The following is a 23,450-nucleotide window of genomic DNA, read 5'->3' on the forward strand; positions in this document are numbered from 1 at the left end:
CCTGTACCTTCCATCACATATGCCAACTTTTGCCCTGCAGCTTCCAGCACACATGCCCCCCTGTGTCCTGCAGCTTCCAGCACACATGCCACCCTGTGCCCTGCAGCTTCCAGCACACATGCCACCCTGTGCCCTGCAGCTTCCAGCACATGCCAACCATTACCCTGCAGCTTCCAGCACACATGCCCCCCCTGTGCCAGAGCAGCTTCCATCACACATGCCCCCCCGTGCCCTGCAGCTTCCAGCACACATGCCCCCCCTGTGCCTTGCAGCTTCCAGCACACATGCCCCCCCCTGTGCCTTGCAGCTTCCAGCACACATGCCCCCCCCCCTGTGCCCTGCAGCTTCCAGCACACACGCCCCCGTGCCCTGCAGCTTCCAGCACACATACCCCCCTGTACCTTCCATCACACATGCCAACCTTTGCTCTGCAGCTTCCAGCACACATGCCCCCCTGTGCCCTGCAGCTTCCAGCACACATGCCCCCCCTGTGCCCTGCAGCTTCCATCACACATGCCCCCCCCCCGTGCCCTGCAGCTTCCAGCACACATACACCCCCTGTACCTTCCATCACACATGCCAACCTTTGCTCTGCAGCTTCCAGCACACATGCCCCCTGTGCCCTGCAGCTTCCAGCACACATGCCCCCCTGTGCCCTGCAGCTTCCAGCACACATGCCCCCCTGTGACCTGCAGCTTCCAGCACACATGCCCCCCCTATGCCCTGCAGCTTCCAGCACACACTCCCCCGTGCCCTGCAGCTTCCAGCACACATACCCCCGTGCCCTGCAGCTTCCAGCACACATACCCCCGTGCCCTGCAGCTTTCATCACACATGCCCCCCCTGTGCCAGAGCAGCTTCCATCACACATGCCCCCCCCCCCTGTGCCAGAGCAGCTTCCATCACACATGCCCCCCCCTGTGCCAGAGCAGCTTCCATCACACATGCCCTCCCTGTGCCAGAGCAGCTTCCATCACACATGCCCCCCCCCTGTGCCAGAGCAGCTTCCATCACACATGCCCCCCCCCCCTGTGCCAGAGCAGCTTCCATCACACATGCCCCCCCCCCCCCTGTGCCAGAGCAGCTTCCATCACACATGCCCCCCCCCCCCCCCCCTGTGCTAGAGCAGCTTCCATCACACATGTCCCCCTGTGCCAGAGCAGCTTCCATCACACATGTCCCCCCCTGTGCCAGAGCAGCTTCCATCACACATCTCCCCCCTCGGCCAGAGCAGCTTCCATCACTCACTCACTAGCTCCCCTTCTGCTTACCTTTTTGTACACGAATGCTGCCAGGAACCAAAATAAATTATAGAGTTCCTGCACCGACTACCATACAATTTCAGCTGCCCGCCTAACACTGTATAACATGTGACCGCTGCGATCACATGGCCCTGTGATGTCATATTGACGTGCCAGGGTACCTACGGTGAAGGGGATTTAGCTGCTACCTAGGTGGAGACAGTGGACAATGTAATCGTCCTATTCATTTGCTTTATTAATATATTCTCTTATGTAGTGGTGTATTTTCTTTTTGTCTGCTACAATGTATAGGGGGTTTAATTGTGTCAACAAAGGACAAGTTTGAATAAGTTTGTCCTTTAAACCTATTTGTGATTTCCAGTTCATGAAGCTGTGAACATACGATTTACAGATCAGTACCATCCCAGTGCAGATTTTACATCCACTGCTATCTACGCCATCATATAAACCACTGATGTATCAAACCACACACACACACACACACACTATATAATATATATATATATATATATATATATATATATATATATATATATATATATATATATATATATATATAATTATTAGCCAGCTTAATAGACTGAAATAACTGCCCTAATTCCATTCTGAAAAAAAAACAAGACTCCAACACAGATTACATTTGTGATTTATTAAGTGCGGTTAGATAACAAAAAAAAAAAAGATTGATGATATAGTCATATAAAAATATTTCACACTAATTCAAAAATGCTCCACATTTTTAATAATTATGTGATTTAATACAATTGACTACTGTTAGTCAAGGCTAGGGGGTAGCAGATGTAGAGAGGGTGCTTCCCCCTTCCCCCCCAAAGACAAACCAAGAGAACATTCCAATAAGCTTAACTGAACTAGGATGAATTGGGTAACATAGGGGCAATAGATTCTGCTCAATAATAGAATTGGAAAATCTGCAGAATGCAGAAAGTGTAAGAGGCAAATTGAATAAAGGCTATAGTGCCAAAGGCTGTGTCTATAGCAGTGTTGGCTAACCTGTGACCCTACAGGTGTTGTGAAACTACATGTCCCAGCCTACCCTTTCAGCAATAAGCTGCTATATATTGGCAAAGCATACTGGGACTTGTAGTTTCACAACACCTGGCGTGTCACAGGTTAGCCAACACTGGTCTATAGGCTCCAATTAGGTAAAGATGACCCTGGCCGTAAAACCAACTGAAAATGGCTGATGCACTTAAAAATAACTAGGGCTCCTTCCTCCCCTGACAGCTCTTCATGAAAGATATTAATACAGTTTTCAGTTTTAAAATTAATATGTGCATGATGCTAGCCCAGGTTACAAATTATTCTATTAAGGATCTCATTTAGGGTTAGGCGCAAAGAACAAACAAAAATAAAAATATAGGGAACAAATTCATGTGTGCGTTTTACATGGACAAGCAGACATTACTTTGCACCCCTTGCATTGCAACATAGTTTGTACATTTCCATTAGTATTATTCAAACTAATAGTCCATCTTTTGTATGTAATGGAGTAAAAAAAAAAAAACAGTTAGTGGCAGACAAATACTTTCATTTGCAGGACAAGAGCCTCCCAGTAATGCCCAGGCTGAAAAGAAAAAGTACCATCCTCCTGTCCTAGTTTATTTTTCAGCCCAACGCGAATTCTATAGTATGAATAGCCATAAGGTAGCATGATTTGTACATACTGCTCACTGTATCTTCTGGTGTTAAAAAGAAAACCATACCATTATATTTATAGTTATCAGCGTTTATTTGTAACTGTGGTAAAACCATAAAACAAGGACATACATGATAGACCAAATAAATGCAGACATGAAAACAAAGGGTAGGGAGAGTCCTGCTCATGAGAGTTTACAATCTAATTGGATAAGGGCCCAGCTGATACAAGAGAAGAGTGATGCTGTAGGAGATGGCAGAGGAAATGTGTGCATAAATTGGCATGAAGAAACTTCTCGTACAATGGTTTCAATTTTGAAGTAGGTGGAAAAGTCGTTGCGGGGGGGGGGGGGGGGGTGCAGAGAAAGAAGGTGAAGATAGCAAAGAGGCAACAGGGGTTATAAGTCTGGATGGATATTAGAGAAGTGAAGTATGTTTGCTTGTAAACAGTAAAGACAGTGTTGTAAAATGAAAGATTAATTTATAGTCTGCATAGGAATGAGATTTCCTCCACTGGTGCTCAGCAGTGCAGGAACAATTTTGCAGGTTTGCTTGGTGTGTCATGGTTGAGGTTTGGATCTTCAGAGAATATATGTGGTGACTGGATGTGAATAGTCTAGGGCCGAAGTGAATGTTTTGATATAGAAAGAGGCAGCATGATCAGGGCAGGACAATGTAGTCAAAGAGTCGTTTTAGTGAAAATGAAGGAAGGCCAAGTTGGAGAAACTAGAGATGGAGCAGAAGCTGGAGAAAATAGCCAAGGGAGTATCCATCTCAGTGGGTGGGAGAGGATAACCACCAAACAGAGAAAGTAAATAAAATAAGTTTTGTGACAGCAGATACAATGGGGGTGTCAATGGGAATGATGAAATCATCTAGTATGAGAGTTGGTAGGTGAATAGTTAGAAATCAAGTGAGCCAGGCACCAAAGTTGTCAAGGAATTAGGAGACTGGAACTTGGGGGTGATAAATGACAGCAACACAAAAGGTGGAGGGGAGAGAAGAGAGGGAGGGTTCCAGGGGTATATCTGTACTGCTAAAGCAATACCATCATTAACATTATCTGAGTGCTCCCCATGAAACTAAAATCTAGAGGTAAAATTCAGCAATTGGGTTGGATTTATGTTCTATCGCCACCTATCAAAATTACCATCATCTGAAATTCCTGCAAGGAGCATCAGATTGAGAAAACAGCACCTAGTAAAATAGAATAGGTTCATAACTGTTTTTATACATCATTCTACTTGAAGGAGCCCTTGAACCTTATGATGAACCATTGACATGTAAGGGTTGTTTAAATGCATTGTTTTATTGGGAATCTTTCCATTACATACTAATAAATGTATCCAATATATTATTGCATGAATTACAGATTTTTGTTATTCTCCAGTCCCAGGATTTCTCTTGATATACAGTGAATTCTGATAATTAAGTTTATGTTGCCTTTACTACATGTTTAAAAGATTTGAAATGGATTACAGAAGTCATATGTTTAAATTAACTGACTATTATATATCTTGTTAAAGCTAAAAGAGAAGAAAGAGGTTTTAAATATGATGCACAAATCACTCCATATCCGCATTCATTATCCAATTAGAACTAGAATAATGTTGGTAAAACTTAACCTTTATTAATACTTTTATAAAATAAGCAGCGAAAGAACCTAGAAAGAACCTAGATCTACTTGCATATAACTATTTGATTATAATTTCACGTCTTTAATAGTTCCCAGTTACGATATTTATGCTGGATTAAATAAGATTTTTAATTTACACGCAAGAGACTTACATTTACCTGTAAAATTAATCTGACTATAACATTTCTGCTGCGACCACATTATGGAATTAAAGGTTTTATATCTGATATGAGTTAAGCTCTTAGATACTATTAAACTACATACCTATAAACTATTATTCATACCTTATCCCCAGTGGTTTAATATTTGGTGACATAGCCGGTTTTTATACAATATTTCATTTACACATAATTTTAATCCATTTACATATCTCGCTGCTTATTTTATAAAAGTATTAATAAAGGTTAAGTTTTACCAACATTATTCTAGTTCTAATTGGATAATGAATGCGGATATGGAGTGATTTGTGCATCATATTTAAAACCTCTTTCTTCTCTTTTTGCTTTAATGTGTTTACCTTAGGTTTATGAAGCACCCCTGATTTAAGAATAATACCTATAGGATATTCAAAAGTCACAATACATCAGGGTACTATCACTCCATAATAATTGGTGCGACTCTTTCCATTCCCCTTTATCCCCATACTTTACTATGTATATTATATATCTTGGTAGGGAAGAGAACCCAAGAAACTTAAAAGTTGTTAATTGAAATGGCTTCCCTCATCTGCATGCATATTACTTCATCAATGTATAGAGTATATTCCTTAACCTGGATCTCCTCTTCTAGGGACAGTTGGTTACGGTTCAAGCCTTTTAGCTCAGCTTCTGCTTGGCTCAGAGTTTGACGTAGTCTGAAAACGAAATAAAAATCGGAGATTAGATTCTATGTGCACAACTTAGAATGAACTATAAAGATATAAGATGGAGTTTAGCGGTAGGTGGAAATGGAAGCTGGAGAAAATATTGATGTATGAAGCGCTGGTATGTCAGATATCTTTTAATGATTAATAAAGTGATATCACATCAGAATAATTTTAGACCAACAATAAAATAATTAGATAATATATAAAATAATACAAAGGTATTGTAAAAAAAGAGCATATAACACACTAAAAATGGTACTTCCGGTTTGTCGTTCAAAAACTGTTATTTGCTGACCCAGTATAATGTCCAGGATAGTGTATTGGTATGTGCACATACACAAAAAGCGTTCACTTATCTTTATGCTAAAGAGGCAAGAGCAGCATGTAAGAACGTGTATGATCTCCGTCTTAATCCTCCACAACAATAGAAGTCTGTGTGTTGGTAGCGCTACAGCCGGGTATGTGACGTCACCTGAAACCGCCACCTAGGGGCGGAGAAACACGTAAGGTGACGTTACACACCCGGATGTAGCGCTACCAACACACAGACTTCTATTGTTGTGGAGGATTAAAATCCAAATTTTAATCCTCTCCTGCCATGAGAAGCCCTGGGAGCACAATTTCCTAAAGTCAGAGCGTAACTTGGAGTAAATGGAACAAAGGTCACTCCAAACAAGTTGGAAAGATCTTTAGTGATCAAATACCCCAAAGCATTTCATATGACTCGGGTGCCAGGCAAACTGGAAGGCGTGTTTGATCTTTGCTAATAAATTTGGCGGCATTGAAATATTAAGTGTGTAGAAGTCCCCTGCTCACAAAGAAGGTTAACACTCAAATATAGTGCAACAATCAAACCAGAACACTGAGTGTAAGGATAGGAACACATTGTCCCCCAGATGTACTCAAAGAAAAAAAGTGCTAAAAATCCCATTTTCAAGATCACTGTATCTGGGCTACCAGAGGAAGTTCAAAAGTTGCCCCTAAGGGAGGGTACGCTCAGCTAAACCTGAATGCAGAACTATCAGTACAAAACTGCAAAAACCTGAAATTTTAACACAAAGGTTGCTGCCTTACAAAGCTGCTCTGCAGAAGCCCCATGCTACATAGCTAAGGAAGTACTCACTGACCTAGTGGACTGCGCAGACACAGGACTGTGTCCACAAGTAGCCAGCCTCTTTTCTATGCATCATATAATACTAGCAAGGAGTCCATACAATGAACACTGGACACTCTCTTCAAATAAATACGAAGAGCTCGCACCACATGCAACAGCTCTAGGCCCTCCTGATGAGTACAAGAGCTAGATGGTCAAAACATAGGAAGGACAATTTCCTGGTTCACGTGAAACAACCTCCAGCTGAAAGGAAGGCACATTGCGCAAGACCGCCCAATATTCATGAATGATCTGGAAGGAAGACAAACAGGAAAGACAGCCCCCACATCAGGGACCCATCTAGTTGAGGGAATGGCCATGAAACGATTGTCTCAGGAGGAGAGCCCTTGGCGATGGATATATATGTTAGCCTGGTTTAGCACTGGCCAAACAGAGGCGGGAGTCTAATGGGTCCCCTCCACAGTCTACACCAAGAACCACCGCAAGGTGGGATGGACTTCTGTGGCCAGGAATATGCAGGTCAAGGCCCTCTGATCAGCCACTAGGTGTAACAGTGGAGAGAAAGGGAAATCTGAAAGCAGGTCAGCTAGCCAAACACTGGTACACTGACAGTAGCGAGGTACAAAATCAGTATGCAGAAGGGAAGTCCAATAACAGGATCTGGTACACAGGGTGTAGTGCAGTACAAAAATCAGGATTTGAGAGAGCTGTCAAAACAAGCAAGGACTGGTAGATGAAGGGTTAACAGGCAGAGAGGCAAGCCAAAGGAGAAGCACAGGTGAGCTCAGCAAACAAGGATTTAGACCGGCAGGAAAACTTATTGCTATGACACTGCTGTAGTGTCAGAATGAGCTTTATATACTCTGCAGATTTGAATAATTCACCTCCCAGCCGAGATCATGTGACTGCCCAAACCAGGAAGTGCTGACCTCTACACAAAGTCAGAGGAAATCAGCAGCACAGGAGTGTGGAGCGGGCCAGAAAGGCCAGAAGGAAAACCAGTTTCCAGGTCAACTAACAATGGAATCCAACTACTCAAAAGGAGCAGAACCAGGTTAAGATCCCATGGCACAATTGGCGGTACTTAAGAGGGCTGGATATGCAGGAAGCTTAGCAGAAAGATCTGAACTGCTGCAATGGCCACCAAATGCTTTTGAAAATAAATTGACAGCGCAGAGGCCTGCACTTTAAGTGAACTCAACCTGAGCCCCACATCCAGTACCACCAGTAGTAAGGAAAGCACTTAGAAAAGGCAAAATTCCAAAGTGTGGAAGCAACAAAAAGTCACACCACAGGAGGAGGCCTTCCACAACCAAAGCCAGTTTTTAGGCCCTCAACATGGTGTGCACTACCTTGGAAGAGATATCCCTTGCCCTCAGTATACTGGCTTCAACAGCCATTAAAGTCAACTGGAAAGTCCTGGTGAAGAAAGGGACCCTGCAGCAAGACGTTTCCAAACATGGGAAGTCGCCAACCTGGACCTGCCTAGCTCATCGGCATACCTAGACCAATTCGGATGAACAGCAGCCTCTCCCACTTGATTTTTCCTTCCAAACCCAATTGAGCATTGACACAAGGTGGGAGGGGGAGGGGGATGTTTAGCCCAAGCAGAATTTCCACTGGAGGGTCATGGCATCTACCACAAAGGTCATCAAACTTTTTTTTAACCCTATTTGCTGGCGTATAAGACTACTTTTTTGCCCTGAAAAACATGCCTCCAAGTGGGGGGGTCGTCTTATACACCGGGTCCAGTATCGCGCGGTATCCAGTGCGGCCGTGGCGGGTCATCAGCGTGGCTGCGGCGAGCATCAGCAGCGATACAGGGGTGCCAGCCTTTTTGGCGTGACTGGCCCGTTCTGCTGACAGGGAGGGCAGACAGGGAGCAGGGACCAATCCAATCAGGCTTTGTATACAGCCAACAGCCAACCACAGTACTGCACCATTGTACAGCACAATACAGCATAGAAAATGTCCAGCAGTCAAACCCCTATCAACCCTATCATGGCACCAGCAAAAAGAAAGAAATATGATGCAAGTTTTAAACTTAAAGTTGTAAACTTTGCCATGGAACATAATAATTGTGCTGCTGCAAGACAATATGGAGTAACAGAAAAGATGGTTCGGGACTGGAAATCAAATGAAAAAGCATTAAAGATTATGCCAAGGGGTAAGTGTGCACTTGCTCTCTCCCTCTATTTGTTATCTTCCTTCTATCATTGACTAGTGAATTACGTTTAATAAACTTGCACTGTTTTATGTTTACTGTACATGTTTGATAACATACAGCCTTGTGACAGTTTTCCTGCATGTCATAGGCATTCAAATATAAATTAACATGTTGGAATCAAATCTGATGTTCTTTTACGTTTTATTTGGTGTGTGGAAGGTGTGCGGAACACGGGGTAGTCTTATACGGCGAGTATAAAACAAACTCTATATTTTGAGTGGAAATGTTGGGGGTCGTCTTATACGCCCAGTCGTCTTATATGCCGGCAAATACGGGTATTTATTTATTTTTGCACAGAACCTGCGCACTTCAAAAGTGTAGCAAGAGGCCATATTGCATTTGGCATAGGTAAAGTACAGGACCATACTGTCCTTGTTTTTGACAGATTAACCTGTCTCAGACATTGCCTGAGAAAGTTGTGGTCACAAACCCCGACCACAGTGACCAGGACACAGGTTGCATGTTTATCAGTGTGAAAGAAAACCATTTGGTGTATGTCTCTGGTATTCAATACAACAGGGTCCTAGATAACAGCCTGTCCATGTGCCCTTAGAACCTTTGCAATGCCAAATCAAGAGGGAGTGTACTGCTTACCTAATCTTTACAGAACAGTGCATAGCTTTCAGATCTCTCCCCTGGAGGTAATGTTAGTGAGCAGAATTACTGAAAAGTTGCCTTTTAGTCACATCAGTGGATAACATTTTTGTATTACTTGTCCACGAAGAGTGCTGCCCTTAACTAATAATTGTGTAATAATTGTGTATTTTGTCTGTTGTGCTGCCTAGCACATCCTTAATTGTATTAGAAAATAAGCAAGTTAACATTAAACTAATTTGATAGTTACCAAAAGTAAATATTCTCCAAGGACACTTTGTATCTAAGCAGGTCATGCACAGTATACTCTGTGGAATTTGGAGCACTGCAATCCCAGATATACCATGCTTGTGTGTATGTCAAATACATCTCAATAAGTATTAATGCCCAGAGAATAAAAATAAATCTTAATTGTATGCAACATCTGGAAAGAGGGATTTAATTGTGCTTGATAGAGCTGAAGGACACGATTCCAGGGACAGATCTTTATATCCTGGGATGGTTGCTGTAAATTAGAGACAGTCGGCAACTAGGTCAGCACTGTTCAAGGCTATCTGGGAAACATAATCATACACCCCCCCTGGCAATGCAGTGATGTCCTTATTTCCTATACAGGAGGGGGGAGGGGCTGAGACAACATTCAGTTTGCTCAATGGTTCAAATCTGCAATTAGCTTTTATCTGTCTAGTGCAAGAGAGTATGAAAGCAAATGCCTGATTGGTTGCTATATTTTAGTGAACATCTACATGCTTGGGCAATGTTATTAAATATTTCTTTCAGGTGTGACAGGTTCCAGCCCCTAGGACAGTCCTGGACAAATGACACAAGAGTCTTCTGGTTCTCTCACCTTTCTACATTTCTGGAAATCTCCTGGACTTCACTGATGAGTCTGTACTGCACAGGGTCATGACATAGCTCCACATTAGGCCGTAGTGTTCTTGTATCCAGGCGAGTCTGAGCCACTTTCATGGGTCCTCCCTTATCTACAATGGCTTTCTTGCAAGTTTTTATGTTCTTTTCTTGAGAACTGATCTCATCCATAACCTTACAAAGAAGGGATGAGAACAGATGTTACTTACATACATAGCTGCCAACATTGTGAGGTTTCTCAGTGACGAGTTGCTGCAGAGCCTATGCATCTACATAGTATCACCTGATAGTGTATTGGCGGAACTGGGAGCACTACAGTCCCATCCCGTTATTACTGTAATGTAGTGTATTTTTGTCCATTATAAATACTCCTTTTTAATAAATATAAAGGCTAGGAGAATAAATATGGTAGTTTTGCATGCAGGAGTATAGGATTGTATTGTGCAGTTGGACAAAACTGATAAACAGGGACAAATCTTAGATCTCTAAGGAGTATCCCTGTAAATTAGCAACAGTCAACTGGGACATGTACCCATATCCCACACACATTGGAGGCAGCCTTTTGTGGGGTTAACCAAGAACTAGTGACACTACTGAGGTATTAAGCACTTTGTGATAGTGAACGGATAGGATGCATTTTTGTTTATTATAATCATTTCTTCCTTCTGTGGGTGATGGGCATACTTCGGTAAAGAGGTTAATACACATGTTTGGCGTTTTAATCACCAGAGAAGCAGTTCATTTTAATTAGCCATTTGTGACCCAACCAACAGACAATCCCAGTAAAGTTTGATCATTTATTTTCTCAGATCTTGGAGCAATAGGCAAAGTGTCAGTGATGTCACCAAGTTGCAGTTCAGAACTTTGCACCTATGTTTTACAATTCAGCGAGTGACATAGGACCCTTTTAATATTTAATAAAATACAAGAAGTTATGCGCACTATGCTATAGTCGCATATAGGTCTGGGCTAGACAATTTAGACTTTATTCCCCCCTCTTCACCTTAGCCAAGTGAACTTCCAACTTATTTTTTGCATCCTTTGTCTCTGCCACACGGTTTTTCAGTGCGAAGTTGACGGTATCGCACTGCTTGTGCATGTCATTTGCCGTTTCAGACAAGATGCCGTCAGTCATGGCCCGCAGAGCTACTGCATTGTTCCTCTGCTTCTCCGCTTTGTCAATGTTTGTGTTGCTGTAATCTTCCCATTCAATGGGCGTTACTGAACTGATAATGCAGAAACAGCTGTTAATGTCCAGCTATAATATATAATAGTAAGAAAATATTGTCAGAATTGTTTAGCTAGAGAATATATATTACACACACACCAGCCAATCTGATCATTTATATAGTGTTATAATATTATCTTACTTTCTCACTTATTTTCCAGTTACATATACTTTACTGGGCTGTTGCATAAAAAAAAGGGTCTCACTCTTTTATTATACCAGTTTCTCTGAGCTATTTCAAATATGTATCTCTATACTATTGGTTAATAACACAGAACTGACATATGCTATATTTTCAAATGTTTGTCCCTACGGCAGTGGGACCGGGCATGACCGCAGCACTCCGGCGGCGTGATTAGAGCTTTTTAAGCGCTAGGCTGCTCCATTCTATCCTCTCCTCCATACCTCTTCATTGTCGTGCACACCAGTGGAGGTGCCAAGCAGAGCAGCAGTGGACAGAATGTCCCCCAACCTTTATTTATATAGCACCAGCAAATTCCGTAGCGCTTTACTTCAAAGTCCTAAGTTAAACTTGAATAGTATAGGATGTCTCCTGATTACTGGTACATACTGAGTACCATTAAATCCACCCTCACCCCCCTAAATAAAAAAAACTTTATGTGGGAGGAAGGATGCTCTTCAGCCACTTGCTAATCAGGGAATTCACCTGTAAATATACCCTCCCCCCCTCTTGAATCACATTTAATAATTTTGTCCCACAAAGTTAAATCTCCTTTTTTCATGTGCATGCAATTCAAGAAGCATTCATGTGGCCAGCCCACATATAGCTAGGAATGTACCCCACAGATGCTGCCATTTTATATGTAGTTTTATGTGAGCGACATAAAACAGAAGTGTTGTGCTGAGGAGGCACGGGTTTATGTATGTTCTCACCTGTTGCTTATCAACTCCTATTTAAGAGACAGGTGTCTGAACCTATTGGGTAACAATTGTACAATTTGTTGTAAGCATTCTTACTTTCCCTGAACGGTTACAACATTTGAAACGTATCCGATGTCTGGATGGTTGTTTGTTAATGTGCTGCAGTGATCATCGATTTTTAACGCTTGAAACTTGTCTTTCAGATCCTTTTCCAATAAGTATCTAGCTGATCGGCTCAATCTGCAAATGTTAGAGAATAAATAAGCCATAAATTAGTAAATAAACATCACAGGCCATTCATAAAAGAATCGGAGATGAGAAATTCACAACAAATATTTCAAGGTAGAGCTTTATAGATTAAATAGGACATGAAAGAGTAAACGTCAAAATACTCCGTACTCTTTCCCTGTGGATCATTGCTCTTTTATTAGAAAGTCAACTCTCCGATAGGGTTTTTTTTCTTGTGAAGTACAGGCTACAAAAAGACTGTAGCAAAAAATAAAGAACCCTAAATCCCATTCTACTGGGAGTAGCTCCGATCAGAGCCAGAAAGCCAAAGTGTCACTTTAGTTGTGTCCACTACAGTCCCCCTATTCCAAGTCAGAGCTCTCCACTAGTGAGATATGCATGAATTTAACAAGATATGAAACAGGTCATTTAAGTATTTCAAATAGTCTCCTCTTTGCTTCTCTCTAAGGCTCCATATAGAGTCGGAAGCCCTAACATGGACATCGCTGTCTAGAGATAGATCATGCCAAACATTGCACCATGTGTGGGCAGGTTTAGTGGAGAGTTAGATTTTTCCCATTATCTGACAAAACACAATAGTATGCAGTGAATAGGAAACAAACACCACTTATACCAATATTCTATAAAATGAAACAATAAAGACAGAAGGAAAATAGTTGCAAACTGCAATTTATTGTCAACATTCTGTGTGCTCAATCATTCTGCTATAAGTGCAACACCCGTAATCACTGCTTACATTTGTTTTGATTAATGCAGTAACAAATCAAACAAAAAAAAAAAATGCAAGCAACTTTCCTAGGTATAAGAATTAAAAAGGTAAATGAATAGTGGGTTACTATCTAATCAAATTACATGTATTTGCCCAGCTAAGTCAAAAATTGTATGTATATGTATATATATATATATACACACATATATACACACACACACACACACACACACAGATGTAGCACAGTCTACTCTTTATAATAAATATAGAAGGATCGAATGGAAGATATGTGCACAACCTAGTGGACACTTGTAGTACTGCAAGCTCCTCAAGTATATTTTAGACATTTCTTGACTAGGGAATTCCAGACAGATATAATCCCTATACAGCAATGATACACAGAGTGGTACAGACGGACCTGATCTCCTCAGTCATCTGCTCTAACATCCTCTGCAGCAGAGCCATCACACCCTGGATCACCTCCACTTCCTTGATGAGCTCCCGTTCCACTTCATCATGAACCAGATCAATTCCAACTCTTTTCTCTCTACAAAATAGTGATAATTATGTTTAACCAACCTGTGCTTTTGGTCATCGGTGTGAGAGTAAAGTGTGCAAAGTGAAGCAGTGTTCACAGAGACGTGATAAATTTAATCTATTTTTAACCCCCATCCCCTTTAAAGTGGTAATAAATCTAAAAAATATTTTTATAAGTTGAGAGTGAGCGTCATTATTATCTTTCTTGCATTTAAGAACAGAGGTTTTAGTTCGAGAATCATTCAAGAGTTGTATACGGATATATTTTCTTCTGTAATGATTTATTTTGAGAGCATTACGTTTGTGCAACTCTGTTACAATAGTGAACCAGGAGAGGAATAAGGCTACTCCCATTTGACACATTTAATAAATGAAGTATATACCCCAAATGCTATTTGCATACATTTTGAAAATACATATTAAAAATGTACACTGTCACTGTAGGGACTAGAACATATTAAAGGCCTGGACCAGGTACAAAACCCACAACCTGGCCATTATGTTTAATACATAATGGCAAATTGTAGGCCCCCCCCCCCCCCCCATTGTTCACACTTTTTGGTTAAATGGGCAATCTACGGTTGCCAACCCCTCCTTCGTCAAACATGTCTCCCACATGAAGCAAATAGGGCTGATCCAATGTTCCTACCCAGAAAACCAGTTCCGTGGAAGCAATCTTGTGTTGTGGCTCTTGGCACTGGAAGACTGATTCCGTCCATAACTCTTCAAAAGAGCTCTATGGAAGTTCCAATCAAGAGGCATGGACGGCTTGAAGTGCATTCGTTTTCCTGCAACATCGATTTCTAATCATCTTCCATTCATTACCTTTCCACTAAACACTGCTGTGCTATGGACAGGGGCACAATGCAACTCTCCAGAGCTTTTTCCAGGCGGATCTTATATGCCAGCAGCTGTTCTAGCTCATCAACGGTGTCTTCAAGCTTGTTTTCTAACTCCTTCTTCCAAAACTGGATATCCTCCTGTCTCTGTTCTGTAGAGATAATGTCACACAGTCAGTAGGTCACTCATGGAGTAAAAATTGAGCAGTGCACTTTTTCCCACAGACTAGTTAAAGCCTTTGAATTGATATGAGGGGCACACTGACTTTTGGTGGTCTGTTAAGGTGCCCATACAAGCACATTATTCAAAAACGTAAACGTTGCAGCAAAGATAAGCCTACCGCTTTTAGAAACACTCCTTTCATTAAACTTTTAAGGTTCTTGACTAAAATACTGCTTGGCATATCCTCATTGATTGCTTAAATTAAAATAAAACTAACAAAATCAAGTGTATTTATACTTAAATCAAATGTAAGTTCTTGCAAAAATAGCCATAGGCCCCCTGACATGTGTCCTCCTCTGGGCAGCCCTGCATATGAGTGAGGGACATTGAAACAGTCTTCATTAAATGTGGCAGTCAACTTCTCCACAAACTGCAACACCAGTTCCCTTCTCTTAGACAGTCCTCAAACGTACAGCAGTGTGAGCAAGGTGCAGGTGCCTGCAAGGCTAAGGGGTATATTTACTAAACTATGGGTTTGAAAAAGTAGAGATGTTGCCTATAGCAACCAATCAGATTCTACCTGTCATTTTGTAAAATGTACTAAATAATTGATAACTAGAATCTGATTGGTTGCTATAAGCAACATTTCACAGTTTAGTATATATAAGTCACACTCCATCAGCTCCTCTATCAGTGAGGAGATCATGGTACTGCAGGACTCCTCTAATGTCTTGCAATATAAACATGAAGGGTTTAGAATTTTTTATCACTGGTCCTGAAAGATATTAAGGTCTATTTATTATGGTGCAGTGATAACAGTTTTAATTTATATTGCTGTACAAAAATCTATTTTTGCAGCAATTTACCATAAAAATTATAGCTAGAGCAGTTGAGTGAAAGTCAGCTGCCCAAAGATACTGGCTGGCAGTGGTCAGACTGAGTTTACCACTTCGCCAGGCAAGTGTGGGGGGATATGCGCATGTGGGACCCAGCTTGCTGGTGCTTTTGGATAATAGGTCCTCTTTAAGTGCTCCTTCCAAATTGTGGCATTGCTTGAATTGACATGACCTAGGTACTAAAATTAATGCAATGAGACAAATAGATTGTTGAAGCCTGAGTTGACAAGCAGTTGTAGGATTTTCTTTTACATGACCCATGCTGGGGAACTAGGATAATGTTGGGGTGCTTTGACACAGAAAAAAAAAAAAAAAAAAAACCCCTACATACCTAGTTTCTTGTTGACATCTTTTTGAGATTTCTGGGTTGTTTTTTCAATCTCATCAACTAGCCTTTGACTCTCAGCAACTACCCTCTCAGATCTCGACCTCTGAGCCTCAGCATTGGCATAACGTGTATGGTTGGCAATACTCCACTCTTTAGGAAGGAACTTTGGTGGAAGCTGGACCACCTTAGCCATTGTCTGTTGCTACTTTGAGTATGGAATCTGAAAAGAAAAATGTGCTAAATTATAGATATCACACTAGTAGTTATAGCGCGTTTCATGAGTATATACAGACAGATAACTAATTGCAATAGGTGTTTGTGGCATTAATGACACAAACTTAGGTAGGTGCATCAGGCAGCAACATTTGGGGGCTGGTGATTAATTTTTCAGCAATTTATGAAAAGCATTTAAAAATAAAACATTTTCTTGATGCAAGTTTAATATTACTTGCTAACATTATTAGATAAATATAAAAACGGATCTAAACCCTTTAGTACTGACACAAGAAGGCTAAACAAACCAAACCAGTCACCTCAAGTTAAAAATAATAAAGAAAATTGTTTTCTTAAAGTCACATGATCTCCTATAACTAACAAATTCCTTGCCCCCCCCCCCCCCCGAAGTGGCAAATGGAATGTTCTGCCACATAAGTAGTGATTCAGCTTTAAAGTGAAGAGTTAAAAAAAAAAAAAGAAACCTATTGTTCCTTAAAATGAACTATACCTGTAATTGTTATACTAAGGACAATTATATTTTAAGGCAAAATTAATGGCCTCTCTCTAATGGTGTGGAAGTTACAATAAAACAAAACTAAAATCTTCAAAAAGTATATTTTCGCCTAATTTTGCCTTCTCGTTCCCTATATGACTAGCATAAAAGAAATAGCTTTGTTCCAGTAGGCTATAAAAACAAATACCTACAATATCAAAATAACTTTGGTAAAACTGTAAGGAAAAAAAAGGACTAAAGTTAGTTGTTAATAGTTAAAGTGGGTGGGAGCCTCTGCTTATGTAAACAAATACTCTGTTTCCATTACAATTGAATAGTAAACAATATAAAATATGCATGTTGTAACATTATATGTAACAATTCAATTTACATTTATTATGACAGTGAAAAAAAAACAAAAAAACAAACACCACCCCCAGAACTTTGAAACAGTATGTAGTAAATAACGCAATGAGCAATGCAAAAGTTACATTAAAAAAAGCCTTCTATCCAGGTAATGAAGTCCACAGGTGGTGTAATTAGAAACCATGGAGACCAGTACAAATTAATCTCCCTCTGCACTATACACACCTTATAGAACTTACAATCAGCAGCTTTTCCCTAAAAGGTGACCCTCTATGGGATTATGAAATCTGCTGTTTGTAGTAAAGGATTTCCCAGATATTTAGCACTTTATTTTAAATATCTTCTCTTTAATATTGACACAAACTAAAAATGCACACTTGAAGCACCAAACACACTAATCACAACAACATTATAGTATACCAGAATGCAAGAAATTCCCAAGGCGCCTGATCAGGGCCGGATTAAGGGAATGGAGGCCCCTGGGCTAAGGGGACCTCCATTCCCCCGTGAGGGCCCCCCTCCCCGTTATCTGAGCCATCCCCCCGGTGAGCTGAGCCGCCCCCAAGGCACTTACCTCCTTCTCCTGGCATTGCAGTCCTTACCCGGCGCACTGCAAGCTCTTTACTGAGGAGATCTCCTGAGAGTGAGACTCACGATATCTCCTCAGTAAGGAGTCTACAGCGTGCCGGGGAAGGACTGCATTTAAAGTGCTCAGCAGCATTGAGCGCGGCACGGGCGCCCCCGACCGATCAATACTGCTGTTGAGCACTTTCAAGGGCCCCCTGGATGCCCGGGGCCCCTGGGCTGTAGCCCAGTTAGCCCTAGGGTTAATCCGGCCCTGCGCCTGATAGATGGTTTAAATGTTTTAAAACAGACTGTGTAAAACCTCATAAATCAGCATACCATATCTGCCAATAAACAGATCACAATATGGTAGATAGTAGATATGAGGTTTTACACTTTGTCAGTTTTATTAAACCATTTAGGATCCCACTATCAGGCAGCTTGGGAATTTCTTGCATTCTGTCTCACCTAGGAGGGTTGGAACCCTCCTCCTCCCATAATCCGTCTGCGTCATACACGCTGTGTCAGGAAGCACAGACTCCTTTATCTTTTTTACTTTTGTATAGTAAACTCTGCTACATTGTATATGTAATAAACATGAGGCTCTTAGTGCACATGTTTATCAAATGATGATTACATATCTATAACTGGGTGCTTACATCTATGCAGAGGTGTAACATCCCATGCTGGTCCCCATGACAGGATATGGGGGGACCCCACAGACACTGCACCCCTGTAACAGAGCTGGATCCACCACTGCCTATAAAATATAGTTAGTAATGGTATGACCTCGCTACATGCTGCTCTGATTAAAAACACCTTGAACAGATGGGTGGGGCGCTGGGCCAAAATAAAGGTAATCAGCATCTCAAAAGTACTAAACAAATTAGGAATTTGGTCTGCACACCTAAGTTCATCATATATGTTGAAAGGTGCATCACTCCTGGGACTGAATTCATAGAATACATAAAGATTCAGAAGTACCCTTTAAGCACTAAAAATACATTAATCAAAATGGTGTAACATCATCATCATCATTAGCTATTTATATAGCGCTACTAATTCCGCAGCGCTATACAGAGAACTCACTCACATCAGTCAACAATTGTATAGTACATTTTTTTATATTGATTTTAATATCGATCTAGGTGTGTAGACAACAATGGATATGCCTAGTATTTTGAAAAAGGGGGTCTGTTAATTTTGACCCAGCACCCCATCCATAGGTGTTTTTAATCAGAACACTTAGCTAGGTCCTACCATTACTGATTGATATTATATAGCAATATTGCAGTGTTTACTATACAAATGATTACTATTATGAGCAGTGTGGTTTTAGTCCTTAAAGGGACCTCCTGCATTTGTATTATATGAAGTTAGTTACAACAACATTGCACCTTATATTTGATGTTTTTATATTTGTGGACCAAATCCCCTTGTTTGTTTGTCCTTTTATATTGATGCAAGTAAACAAGTATTGAGTTCCTAATATCAATTATTGCTAGAATAGAGCTTGCTCAATAGTTACACATTCAGCAAACAAGGGAAGAAATAAATCCAGTTTTTGGGATACTTCTGGAGTACTATGTTTAAATTTCGGTACCAATTTATAAAAGTCCTCAGTCCCTCTTATACTCCTGTGTTTTACAATGTATACACTTGCAATGTAAGACTGAACCCTTGGACATACCCAGCTAAACGGGCTATGCCTCAGCAACCTCTCTCTGACACAGATGGTTCTTTCTGGCTGGAGTTTATAGCAGGTCCTGTGATTACATCATGATTCACTATTATAAGTGATTACATCAACATATTGTTACAGATATCATTACAAGAGTACAAACATACACGTACATCATTTATGTATGCTAATATATAACGAAGTATATATAGCACTTTGTCTATAATAGGGGCGTTTTAGATAAACAGCGTAATAACAGATGTTATCTCCTGTTAAGAAACCTATTGAGAACATTGCCAGTCCCATTTTCTGCACAGACTAGTATGATATTGGTTCTTAAAGGATATGCAGCAGCAGCAGCAGACCATGTCTGCATTGGTCATAGTAATAGACCTGATCCCTTTATGACTTACCTTCAGTGATTATATCTGCGGATCTCACCCTGTCTCTTAAGGAGTCTGTAAAGGATCTAGTGCAGTTCTCAGAGCTCATCACTCTGCAATCCAAACACAATGGTCACCATAGAAACAGTAATGACGCGTCTCCATGACAACAGGGGCGGGCCGCAGAGAAGATCTTCCCTCTTCCCCCTTCCTTTCAATGCTGATGAGCTGAGCAGTGTCAGTGGTCACACCAGAAACCCCTATTGTTTTCCAAAGCTCCCTGATGTCTGCTGAACAGCAATGTAAACAAACAGCAAATGGCAACAAATCCACATCTACACAATGCCACAATATCAGGGTTGTCTTTATCTTTGATATTTATCACACTGAGCTCATTTCAGAACTTGGTAACACAATTCAACCCTCGGCCACGGCAACAACATTTGTCTCGCTAAACATCAAATAAAAGTATGAACCGGTTCTAAACCTCAATCCCAACAATCAAACGTGTTAATAAAAGTTATCTTGAAATATAATGGTCTTTTCACATTGATCTGTGTATCATATGTAGTCGAGCTGATTGGGGTACAATGAATGCACATGTTATGTATGATACCATAGGGTGTAATGTGATGTCCTGTTTTCTTTATATAATATCACCTGATGACGTGTTCATCAACGTCATAAACGGGACATACTAAAAGGAATGACAGCTTCAGTCTGCTAAAAGGAATGCCAATAGACTTCTATGATAGCAAATTGAAATTTTATGTATATTTTAAAACATCTGTACTTGGTCATGTTTTACATGTGGAATGACATGGAAGGACGGCCGATTACTATGGAATGACAGCTGTTTTATACGCCATGTTTTGACATTTTTGTATGGCGTATAAAACTAGGGATGTGCACCGGCGACTTTTGAGGTCTCGTGTTTTGTGTTTTGGATCCGGATTTTCGTTATTTTTGAGGTTTGGATTTGTCTCGCAAAACACTTGACGAAAGGTCTCGGTTCGGATTTAAGGTATTGGATTCGGATTTTTTTTGAAAAAAACATAAAAAGTTTAAAAATCAAGTTTTTGGGCTTATTTTCACTCCTAGGCTATTATTAACCTCAATAACATTCAATAACAAGCATTTCCACTAATTTACAGTGTATTGTGAACACCTCACAATATAGTTATTAGTCCAAAACGTTGCAACAAGGTATCTTTCTGGACTGCGTAGAGGAGTGGGTCACCACAATATATATTAAAAACCCTGAACTTTTATGAATCGCACCAATAAATGTACCTGGACTGCGTAGAGGAGTGGGTCACCACAATATCTTAAAAACCCTGAACTTTTATGATTCGCACCAATAATTGTACCTGGACTGCGTAGAGGAGTGGGTCACCACAATATCTTAAAAACCCTGAACTTTTATGATTCGCACCAATAATTGTACCTGGACTGCGTAGAGGAGTGGGTCACCACAATATCTTAAAAACCCTGAACTTTTATGATTCGCACCAATAATTGTACCTGGACTGCGTAGAGGAGTGGGTCACCACAATATCTTAAAAACCCTGAACTTTTATGATTCGCACCAATAATTGTACCTGGACTGCGTAGAGGAGTGGGTCACCACAATATCTTAAAAACCCTGAACTTTTATGATTCGCACCAATAATTGTACCTGGACTGCGTAGAGGAGTGGGTCACCACAATATCTTAAAAACCCTGAACTTTTATGATTCGCACCAATAATTGTACCTGGACTGCGTAGAGGAGTGGGTCACCACAATATCTTAAAAACCCTGAACTTTTATGATTCGCACCAATAATTGTACCTGGACTGCGTAGAGGAGTGGGTCTCCACAATATCTTAAAAACCCTGAACTTTTATGATTCGCACCAATAATTGTACCTGGACTGCGTAGAGGAGTGGGTCACCACAATATATTAAAAACCCTGAACTTTTATGATTCGCACCAATAATTGTACCTGGACTGCGTAGAGGAGTGGGTCACCACAATATATTAAAAACCCTGAACTTTTATGATTCGCACCAATAATTGTACCTGGACTGCGTAGAGGAGTGGGTCACCACAATATCTTAAAAACCCTGAACTTTTATGATTCGCACCAATAATTGTACCTGGACTGCGTAGAGGAGTGGGTCACCACAATATATTAAAAACCCTGAACTTTTATGATTCGCACCAATAATTGTACCTGGACTGCGTAGAGGAGTGGGTCACCACAATATCTTAAAAACCCTGAACTTTTATGATTCGCACCAATAATTGTACCTGGACTGCGTAGAGGAGTGGGTCACCACAATATCTTAAAAACCCTGAACTTTTATGATTCGCACCAATAATTGTACCTGGACTGCGTAGAGGAGTGGGTCACCACAATATCTTAAAAACCCTGAACTTTTATGATTCGCACCAATAATTGTACCTGGACTGCGTAGAGGAGTGGGTCACCACAATATCTTAAAAACCCTGAACTTTTATGATTCGCACCAATAATTGTACCTGGACTGCGTAGAGGAGTGGGTCACCACAATATCTTAAAAACCCTGAACTTTTATGATTCGCACCAATAAATGTACCTGGACTGCGTAGAGGAGTGGGTCACCACAAGATATATTAAAAACCCTGAACTTTTATGATTCGCACCAATAAATGTACCTGGACTGCGTAGAGGAGTGGGTCACCACAATATCTATTAAAAACCCTGAACTTTTATGAATCGCACCAATAAATGTACCTGGACTGCGTATAGGAGTGGGTCACCACAAGATATCTTAAAAACCCTGAACTTTTATGAATCGCACCAATAAATGTACCTGGACTGCGTAGAGGAGTGGGTCACCACAATATATATTAAAAACCCTGAACTTTTATGATTCGCACCAATAAATGTATCTGGACTGCGTAGAGGAGTGGGCACTGGGCACCACAATAAAATATATAAAAAACCTTCAACAGATCTGCATTACACTACACATACGGCTGCTCCTCCATCCTCTCCATCATATACATGTTGGAGTTTTAGCGTGTGACAACCTCTTGTTTTTGATAATGTCAGTGCATTTGGAATATTTTTCAATTTGCCCCACACCACTGAATGTACTTTATCTATGATACGCAATACGCATCTATCTATCTTGACTGCGTAGTGTGGTGGCCCCGGTACACAATTTGGTACCGAGGCCACAATATAATTAAAAAACCCTCCACGTGTCGGAATTCCACCAAACAAGTATCTGTACTGCATAGTGGGGTGGCCCCGGTACCCAATTTGATACCGGGGCCACAATACCTCCTCCAAACATGCTACAGACAATTCGTCATTGAGAGACCCCAGACAGACAGGGTCGAAGTGTTATTGTTTGACTTTGTAAACCCAAAAAAATGTCCCTGTTGCACATAGTCGTGCAATGAAGACTGACTTTTTCATTTAAAGGCACGATCTTTAAAGTGTAGTGTTTGTAAGTCTAAGTCATATTATACTTTTGGTAAAATTGGTTTTTTTTGTTCCTCTTTATGGTAATTAATTAGTAATAGAATTAAAGTAGGAAATAGAATTAAATAGAATTAAAGTAGGAAATAGAGTGGTATAGAGTTGTAGTGTGGTATAGATAGAGTGGTCCACACAATATAATAATAAAACCCTCAACTGGTCTGAATTCCACCAAA

The 23,450-nt window shown here is 40.7% G+C and overlaps 1 protein-coding gene across 2 annotated transcripts; it reads right to left on the bottom strand.

Annotated features, from left to right (window-relative positions):
- Positions 1-1,892: 1,892 nt before the first annotated feature.
- Positions 1,893-19,888, bottom strand: TEKT1 (tektin 1). Of its 2 annotated transcripts, none has more exons than XM_075196663.1 (8): positions 19,789-19,888; positions 16,059-16,275; positions 14,655-14,820; positions 13,711-13,839; positions 12,431-12,574; positions 11,228-11,450; positions 10,202-10,398; positions 1,893-5,407 (listed from the first exon to the last, which is right to left on the bottom strand). In XM_075196663.1, the coding sequence occupies exons 2-8, from the start codon at positions 16,246-16,248 to the stop codon at positions 5,248-5,250; spliced, it is 1,209 nt and encodes a 402-aa protein (XP_075052764.1). In that variant the 5' UTR covers positions 16,249-16,275; positions 19,789-19,888; the 3' UTR covers positions 1,893-5,247. The 2 variants fall into 2 exon arrangements, with proteins under 2 accessions (XP_075052764.1, XP_075052765.1); XM_075196664.1 differs by lacking the exon at positions 19,789-19,888 and adding an exon at positions 18,354-18,442.
- Between the last annotated feature and the right edge of the window lie 3,562 nt (positions 19,889-23,450).

Source organism: Mixophyes fleayi, chromosome 2 (genome assembly GCF_038048845.1).
Source record: "Mixophyes fleayi isolate aMixFle1 chromosome 2, aMixFle1.hap1, whole genome shotgun sequence".
Classification (NCBI taxonomy): Eukaryota; Metazoa; Chordata; class Amphibia; order Anura; family Limnodynastidae; genus Mixophyes; species Mixophyes fleayi.

Excerpts from the sequence above, each read along its gene's own strand:
- TEKT1 (XM_075196663.1), bottom strand. The coding sequence starts at position 16,248 with ATGGCTAAGGTGGTCCAGCTTCCACCAAAGTTCCTTCCTAAAGAGTGG. Across the intron at positions 12,575-13,710 it reads CAGATGACTGAGGAGATCAG|ATTGAGCCGATCAGCTAGAT; the intron begins GTCCGTCTGTAC and ends TAACATTTGCAG. Across the intron at positions 5,408-10,201 it reads ATTTCCAGAAATGTAGAAAG|ACTACGTCAAACTCTGAGCC; the intron begins GTGAGAGAACCA and ends TTTCGTTTTCAG.